Consider the following 10,000-nt stretch of genomic DNA (forward strand, 5'->3'; position numbering starts at 1 on the left):
ACTCTGCCCTACCTACACAATATACATGGTATTTCTACTTTGAGACCATCATTTCATGTTAAGTGAGACATCAAAAACTAAAACTGTTCACAGTCCAAAAATTAAACCAAAATTAGTTTTCATTGCATCACTAATGTATATTATCTAAAAATGTAAAACACATATCAATCAACAATTGACAAGTTTCATTAAAAAGTAAAACATCAGTTAATTAAACTAATTGAAACATATACTTAACATGGTTGGAAATCATACTTTTACTGTTTCGATAGTACGAATGACAATATGATTATCGTATTTTAAGATATTATCATGATACATAAACTAGTTTCTAACACCTTATATCTGACTTTTTCAGTAAATCTCAGTAATGAAACGAATACATTAAGACATTTCTAAGAATGTATCAAACACAGACACTTGTTTTCCAATCCAATAGAAGAATCCTTTAAATATTTTTTTGCGCTCGATTATTCAATAATATTCAGATTTTTAACAATGAAAACAGCGTTTTAGACACTCGTTAATACTAATTTATGCTTAACAAATATATAATAACATCGTTAATACAATTTATGCATTCTCTAAACTGTAACAGAGACTTCAATGAAACAAGGCTATTGTCAAGCAATATGGTCCCCTACCGGCTACACTATTGTCAGAAATTCCACCATTTTCAGAAATTCTTATTTTTTGGTTGCCATAGCAACCACAATTTTTGACGTAGGAACAAAATGAAATGACGTGCATAATGTCCATATTGCCATCTATCCATGTTGCAAGTTTCATGAAAAAATATTAAGAACTTTTAAAGTTATCGCAGGATTCAAAAAAGTGTGACAGACTGACAGACAGACAGACAGACAGACTCACAGACGCACAGAGCGCAAACCATAGGTCCCCTCCGGTGAAACCGGTAGGGGACAATAAATGCATTACGCAATGTAAAATGCAAATAACAATATAAACATTATTGTAAAACAATGTCTAAAACCACTAAAATTTGTAGTGAGCACTATATAACAGAGGAATGCCTATAGTGATCCTCTGGTTTAACTAACACATAAGCCAGGGGTCGATGTATGTCATTGCTTGAGGGAAGGTAAGATGGTGGGCAGCAGGGCACCAGATACTGACCCGGATGTCCGGTGTGCGCTGGCGCGGGTAGCGAGCTCAGCGCCGCGCTCTGTGCTTGGAGATATTGAGAATATAACGATGAAGTCATCTGCGACGCCATGTGTTCCGGAAGTGAGGTGCGAAGCGCGAAACTCGCAGAGTCCAACTTAGCGGAAGCGGAACTGGATTCCAAATGAGAAAATAGCGGATGTGAGGCGAGACTCGACGCGAGGCTTACCGGCGGCTGGAAGGCTCGCATTTTTTCGTTCAAAATTGCTTGACTCATTGCTGCGCTTTCGGCGTGACTGACCGCAAACCCGGGGTAGCCGGGCGGAAGTCCACTAAAGGGATTTAAACCGTGTACCATCGGCAACGGAAACGCGTATTTGTCCTTCTTCATCAGCGACTTTGGCTTCCGGCGGGGCCGATATTTGTAGTCCGGATGTTCCTTCATGTGAAGCGCCCTGGTAAAGAAATAAATCAAAGTTGAATTAATGATGTTGATAAGAAAACTCCGCTTATTTACTTAAACTACATGTATTCAACGATAAAATGTGTATGGTGCAAAATCTCTATTTAATTGATAAAATGATACAATTATTAATAACATAATAATGATAACTCTTTTCAGAATATAACACTATTTAAAGCGTATCTAATTAATGCAGACTTTTTTCAAAGTCAACATCCATGTTTATGTACATGCTGACTTTCACAACATTAGCTATTCTAGTCGACGAAAATAACATTTTTCTTTTTATGGAGATTTTACAATTGAGTGTGTATATGAACATTGTTTAATCTGATATTTTATTTTAAGTGAGCAGATAAAAGAAGATATTATAATCAAATTTACAAAGCATACGAGATCAGCAACTATTTAGCATCTCATGTAAGCCTAATTCAATGTATAAAATGTATACATGTTTTGTAATACCAAATGGAGTTTGTCAGTGTAGTGTCAAGCGCTGTTTGGTTATCGAAGATCTGTCCAATTTTACGGTAAATATCACTTAATGTCTGTATTTATTTACCCCGTTTCAAATACAATTACTAGGGTTGTAGTATATTTGCGCTTTCACGGTTATGTATGTTGGAAGTTTTAACGTACATCATATAAAAATAACAGGTTACTGCAGTTTACACAGGCTAATCAGGGACGACACTTCCTGCTTAATGGATTTTTGCGTTACAAGAAATTATTTTTCAAACAAAGATCCAGTCTGTGCGGTTAGTGTCGTCACTAATTGGCCTATGCGGGTTTCACAGGCTAATCTGGGATTCTATTCTACGCATCTGCATTAAGCCCGGCTTTCCCAGAAGGCGGTCCGTGTATTTCTCGATAATAAATCTTTAACGTATGCATTTTTGCAATTTATTGTTTGTTCTTTCTTAGATTGAAAATACATTATTTATGTTATTTTCTTTGAAACGATCCATTAATTTGTCTTTACTACTCGTATTTTACTAGCTGCAGAAGTGTTCTTTAAAGTATATTGCATCGTAGAAAAGCGGACTATTTTGAAAACCTGGGCGATGTGTGCAAATGTAACACATTCTCCAATATAACGTCGACACATCGCAGCAAGCATTTTAGTTTTATAAGTGTTTAAATTTTATACTTACGTATGTGAATGAAGTTTATAGACGGTTTCAGATTCAATTGCAAGGTGTGATTTCATATAAATATATTCAGTACGCAACACACTTCAAACTGCATGCAACGTGAGTATGTATAATATGGCTAATCGTAAAGGTACTTTAAAATCCATAACAGTATTTGTTATTATTACGAATGTAGGTATGTCGTTTGTTTGCATACCATATATGACCGTTGCATCTTCAGCCTAGGCGGTATACATGTGATTATTTGAAGTTTAAGCAAGAAACAAGAACAGAGCTTAATCCTTTATTCAATAATATATTAGTTTGACACTGAATCTAACTACGGAAGTCATATTGGAATGCAGACAATTAATTCGTTGATGTATCACGATCAATCATAATTCAAGTACATGCAAACTTGTAGCATATTGTATATCAGTAATAGTTTTGTTTAACACGAAAACAAACATGAAATAATTGATTAAAATTTGCGTGAGCTATGTTTTCTACACTCAAATATTATTCGAATCGGAGGAAATTTAAACTGACCCCGTTTTCGAAATGTAGCATATTTATGGCAAATTCGATATTTATGTTTGTAACTTATTCTTCCATTCTTTGTATTGTAAAGTATTTCTATGTCTGTACAAACACCGTTTTTTATCACACAAGGTTGAATAAATAACACGATTAACAATTTATAGTTGTACAGAGAATACCCCATTCACTGGCTTAAACCGATATCCTCGGTTGGTGTTAAGTGTCTTTTAAGCGTCTCATAATATTTTTGAAACAGTTCTTTCATATGAATTTAGTTTGACTGATGTTGGGTAATTAAATATTTGCGTTTGACGCATTTTGAATGTGAATAGAGCGCGACTGACGGGATTGTGAATCTATTGTATGAATGCAACGATTTCAGGGTGGATAATTTGAGAGAAAAAAGATGTGGCGAAGTTAAAATAGGAAATGAGGCATTGTTAATTGGTGATCAATACGAGCAAAACAACAATCGGGTTGTTAAAAATGTATGCTATGGAGACAGGGTTAATATGTTCCGTGGCATTGACAAATAAAAGCCAATTGTTTGCGTGACAGCATTTTTGAATACAATAGATGCATATTATATCTTTTTCAATTGAACTCACAAACTTGTGGATAATACATATAAAGTAGCATGACAAGTTACAGAGCTAACCTTAACAATGTGGCTTTTATTCATGCGCATGTACATTCTGTTTTAAAATGACATGTTTTCTATGAAATGTCTTTTGGAATAATTATATATTAGGATGACGGTGGTTGTTTAAAACTAAAGTTCACGCAACTTTGATCCAAAGTTAGGGCCCACTTTTATCAACAAAGATCTATAAGAGACTCGATGGAGTTCATATCTCGGGTTTGTATGTTCAGTCTATGCAAAATAAAGTGTCGAATGTGATTATACAAACCGTAATATTTTATGATTAGACAAAAAAATGTGTACAGCTCTTAAACTAATCTGTGAATGGTATTTAGAAAGTTTATGTTTTGTGTTATCTGGGTTAATTCTACTAGCACATGCTACTGTTGACCATCAACTATATCCTCGTCATTTTCATAAAGGAATAAAATGTTGAATTTTAAACTTATTTTCAGGTTTTCTATGCGAGCAATACGGATATTACATACGCAGATGAGATGCCGTGGTCAGTTCAATTATATTCTTGCAATTCTGGATACAGAAATAGTTTTTAAAGATTGCAGTGATTAATGTTTTTTTAATAAGTTGTTTCATGTTATAATAAGAAGGACTAATATTTGAGAGCAAGAGCAAGGTCGAGACGTATTAGGTCGCGCATGCGTCAAATTTACCGTGAAATTGGAAATAAAATACTTTGTAAAAGTAAGATATTTATCAGACTTCAAAAAGTTTTTTCACGATTAAGCAATATTAATTTTTACTCAGTTATAATAACAAAATAAATTTCTGTTCATTTGAATAATTAATATCAACGTTAAACAAATTAATAACTTTAAATCAAGCAAAATATCGTCCTTTGATATGCACATTCATGTTCCATAGCGATTCATATAAAAAGACGCATGGGTTTCAATGACTTTTGACAACCAGGAGTCAAATAACACTTGTTTAAAATTTTCGAATGAATTTTTCACGGGGTGAAAATATGGAGATGTATATAAGTTGTGTCTGAATATGTGTTTATAGCTGTAAACAATTGTATAATATACTTCTAATGATAGAACAAATTGTGTAGCCTACTATAAAAAAAAATGTGTTAATTGTATGTCATCAATTGTATCAAAATGATTAAAGGCAGATAATATAAAGGGGCCAAAAAAAAATTGCAAATGCTCGGAACAAAAGGCAGGATTATGCGTAATTAAAATCCCTGTAACCATAAGATCATTTTATAAATAAACAAGGACAAGTTTTACATTTCTAAGATAATGTTCTACTAAGAACTTTACAGACTGTGATTATTACAGAACATTGACATCATCCACCATATTCGTCTTATGTATTTATTTTATTGAAACATTGTGATATTTGCTTGATTACTTTCTTTTTAAAATATGTGATAAGTTAATATAATAATGATTCATGCAAAACGTGACAAAATTGTTGCATAACTATGCATGTGTACATACAATACTAGCGATGCTCACTTGACTGAATTATCAACTGAATAATTTTCTACTTAAGAATTCAACACAACATGAAATATTCTATATTTTTAATCTAATTCTTATCGACTGTCTTGATGGACAGCTATTTCTTAACAAAGTGGTGCTAGAAAAATCTTCTACAAATAAAAGATATTAAGAACTAAGAAATCTTAAATAATTCTTTAAATGGTTGATGAAAAATATGCAAACTTCAAAACTGTTAAAGAAATTCGTTTAGTTGTAGTACTAATACTAAACCATAACCTAATTGAGGGAATTTGCATATTCTCAGTCACTCCTGATAAATAAACTCAACGAACTTATGTATCAGAAAACTAAGAATAAAAACGTAAAAGAGACCCAAAGTAGGAGAATCCCACTTTTTCACTATGACCAACCTCAGTCGTTTCGCTTCGTCGATGAAGGGTCGCTTCTCCTCCTCCGTGAGCAGCTTCCAGTCGGCGCCCAGCCGCTTGCTGATCTCCGAGTTGTGCATCTTAGGGTTCTCCTGCGCCATTTTCCGACGCTGGCCCCTCGACCAGACCATGAAGGCGTTCATGGGCCGCTTCACGTGGTCACCGCCGTGCTTGGATGCGCCGTGTTCGCCGTCGGAGAGACTTCCGTTGGGCGACATGTCGTCGTGCATGTCGATAGGGGAGCTCATGACTTCCGTGTAGTTGTGACGTAGTTTTGCGGTGAAATAAGTTGCTGTTGTGTTGAGAAATATTAAAGACGTTTTCTGATCTCAACAGCACATCAACTTGAACCGTTTGTTTAGTATGAAAATAGCAATGACTGCCCTGAGATCGGCACAAACAACACTGGACCTGATTGCATGCACAGTTACATGAAACTGACCCGGTAGTCAACTAGTGGCTCATCCGTACCTGTTTTTAAAGCAACCGTTAATTTCGTGTTTTATGAACAAAACAAATATCTTATCCAAAATAATATGGTCTGAATTAAATCCTTGATACCTTAAATCAACAATGAATTATTACAATACCATATCCGTATCAAGTACGTATAAACAAATATCCATTGAACTATCGTCGAAACAGTTAATATCAACACGTGTCAATTGTATTTGAATGTCCAACAAAACTCTTTCGTATATAAGCTAATTCAATTGCAAAATTCAACTATTTTTCTGCCGTACATGGTGCTTGCCTTTCAAACAAGTGTCTAACGAAACGATGCGATATCCGTATATTTAACGCGTGTATTCTTCCCATAAAAGCGCCGAAAAACACTAATGACACCGTCATTCGATATTAAATGTAAACATTACAGTTTAGCAGACACAATTAGTCCGTTTTGATAGGAAGTAGCCTTGCTTCAAACGCGTCAATCAAACACTCGATGATCACCAACTTGTCGCTGAAGTTTGGCGGTTTATCAGATTGACACCTTCTGTAATCGGCTACTGGTTAACTTGTTTCAGTACTCAGAAGTCCGTATTGGATAATCCTTGTTATGGGCGGGAGGGATTTACGTAGCTCCGCCCTTCGAGACAATATGATCGCAATTGCAGAAATATCGGTAGTTGAACACGTGCGGAGAGAGAGTTAATTTGTTTTCAAGACATGCTGTTAAAACATTTCACAGTTGCAATATAATTGATATTATTTGTGTTGTGTTTAATATCTCAGCCAAATGGGATGCATTAAGCTTAAAACTTGTCTTCATTCGTTTGTCCGTCAGAATGTTCAGAAAGTGAAACTTGTCGGGTTGTTCAAATTTCCACTTCTGATGAACCTTCATATCTTCTGTTTCGTTATTTTGCGGCAAACAATTTAGAAGTATAATAAACATTTTTTTATACTTTATAGTGTAAATACTTTCAAGATGCAAATAACAGTGATTGTCACGACATTAGTTGTGTGGTCATCTACGAGAATGAAACACTTATTTAAGTGTAATTTTAAGCTTTGCTACAAAACTTAAAACTACTACGGCAACAATACCTACCGCCAAACTAACAACTATTACTGCAACAACACCTAACGCCATCATAACTAGTATACTAAAACAATACTACTACTACTACTACTACTACTACTACTACTACTACTACTACTACTACTACTACTACTACTACTACTACTACTACTACTACAACAACTACTACTACTACTACTACTACTACTACTACTACTACTACTACTACTACTACTACTTCTACTACTACTACTACTACTACTACTACTACTACTACTACTACTACTACTACTACTACTACTACTACAATTACTACTACTACTACTACTACTGCTACTACTACTACTTCTTCTACTACTACTTCTAGTACTACTACTTCTAGTACTACTACTACTACTTCTACTACTACTATTACTACTACTACTACTACTACTACTACTACTACTACTTCTTCTACTACTACTTCTAGTACTACTACTACTGCTTCTACTACTACTACTACTACTACTGCTACTACTACTACTACTTCTACTACTACTACTACTACTACTACTACTACTCCTACTACTACTACTACTACTACTACTACTACTACTTCTACTACTACTACTACTACTACTACTACTACTACTACTACTACTACTACTACTACTACTACTACAATACTACTACTACTACTACTACTACTACTACTACTACTACTACTACTACTACTACTACTACTACTGCTGCTGCTGCTGCTGCTGCTGCTGCTGCTGCTTCTACTACTACTACTACTACTACTACTACTACTACTACTACTTCTACTACTACTACTACTACTACTACTACTTCTACTACTACTACTACTACTACTACTACTACTACTACTTCTACAACTACTTCTAGTACTACTACTTCTACTTCTACTACTTCTAGTACTACTACTACTGCTTCTACTACTACTACTACTACTACTGCTACTACTACTACTACTTCGACAACCACTACCACTACTACTACTCCGACTACTACTTTTACTACTACTACTACTACTACTACCACTACTACTACTACTACTACTACTACTACTACTACTACTACTACTACTACTACTACTACACTACTACTACTACTACTACCACTACCACAACCACTACCACTACTACTACGCCTACTACTAGTTTTACTACTACTACTACTACTACTACTACAACAACTACTACTACTACTACTACTACTACTACTACTACTACTACTACTACACTACTTCTACTACCCCTACCACTACCACTACCACAACCACTACCACTACTACTACTCCTACTACTACTTTTACTACTACTACTACTACTACTACTACTACTACTACTACTACTACTACTACTACTACTACTACTACTACTACTACTACTACTACTACTACTACTACTACTAGTACTACTACGACTACTTCTTAACTACTACTACTACTACTACTACTACTACTACTACTACTACTACTACTACTACTACTACTACTACTACTACTACTACTACTACTACTACTACTACTTCTACTACTACTTCTACTACTACTGCTGCTACTACTACTACTGCTACTACTACGTCTTACTTCTAGTACTACTACTAATACTAATTAATAATACTACTGTTACTACTTCTCATATTATAAATAGGAATACAAGTTCTTCCAATACTTAAAGTACTTCTGATAGCACTGCTGCTATTGTTGCTGATGCAATAAATCAAGCGGCCAATGGTCTAAGTGGATCATTAAGCAATGTTTAAATTATTAATGTACAATAACAATGAACTTAACACATTCTGTTCGTTTTCAACAAAATCTACCTTGTGTTTTTTGTACAGCTCCATTTCATATTCACAAAAGGGAACTAATCCTAAACGCGAGGGAGGCAATAAATAATCAATCCATTCTTCGCAGTATTGCTACCCTTCAGATGTCAAAGAATGCAACACTGGACGCAATTGTCTGAACTTTAATTTTAAAGTAATTGCTGATGATATGGAAGTCTTTGTTGCTATAGAAACTGATTTCTATGACGAGAATGCGGCAAATAGTTGAAAGGACCCGACTGCTATTGTTGCATTTGAATATAAAACGTAATGCTTGTTTGTATAGAAATTGTATGCTTTTATTTGAACTCTGTAATAGGATGCATTCAGCTTTTTGTTTTCTAAATGTTCACAGGTAATTAAATTCGTTAATGTCCGAATTCTTTTATGAGTAGTCGCAGTCATTATTGTAATAGAAATAATTCAAGCTCCGTTGAATTCTTTCAGCGGATGCGACATAAAATCCACTAGCACATTAAGTCATTGCCATGCATATTGTAACCTGAGAAATAAAACAACAACCAGAAAACATAACGAAACGCAATCAGTGACACACTACAAAACACAGAATAGTCTCAAAGTCAAAGAAGAGACGTAGCGATACTTCGATGCATGTATACACAAAATGTTTTAAGCTCTTTAGAGGCAAAAGAAGATTTTCTGTGTTTCCTTATTGTTTTAGATTTTACTTGAATGTATGCAAAAACCCTCCACTCGAAATAGTGATAAACATTTTGGCTACATTTTCTTAAATTTTAGTATGATTTAGTAAAATTGTAATAATGAAATTATATCAATTATATGAATTTTGTTATAATAGATCCTTAGGCGG

At 34.5% G+C, this 10,000-nt stretch overlaps 2 protein-coding genes across 2 annotated transcripts in view; both read right to left on the minus strand.

Annotated features, from left to right (window-relative positions):
* LOC127833371 (transcription factor Sox-14-like) overlaps nt 1-6,647 on the minus strand; it is an 8,113-nt gene extending 1,466 nt beyond the window's left edge. Inside the window, exons 1-2 of the mRNA XM_052358584.1 lie at nt 5,790-6,647; nt 1-1,580 (exon numbers count right to left, since the gene is read on the minus strand). The exon at nt 1-1,580 is cut by the window's left edge and continues 1,466 nt beyond it. Coding sequence (XP_052214544.1) covers nt 1,016-1,580; nt 5,790-6,055 — 831 coding nt within the window. The 5' untranslated portion in view covers nt 6,056-6,647 and the 3' untranslated portion in view covers nt 1-1,015. The remainder of the gene's footprint in view (nt 1,581-5,789) is intronic.
* The window catches only part of LOC127833374 (60S ribosomal protein L8-like), a 368,912-nt gene that overhangs the window by 255,730 nt on the left and 103,182 nt on the right, over nt 1-10,000 (minus strand). The window lies entirely within an intron of this gene.

This window comes from Dreissena polymorpha, chromosome 6 (assembly GCF_020536995.1).
Source record: "Dreissena polymorpha isolate Duluth1 chromosome 6, UMN_Dpol_1.0, whole genome shotgun sequence".
In the NCBI taxonomy this organism is placed as follows: domain Eukaryota; kingdom Metazoa; phylum Mollusca; class Bivalvia; order Myida; family Dreissenidae; genus Dreissena; species Dreissena polymorpha.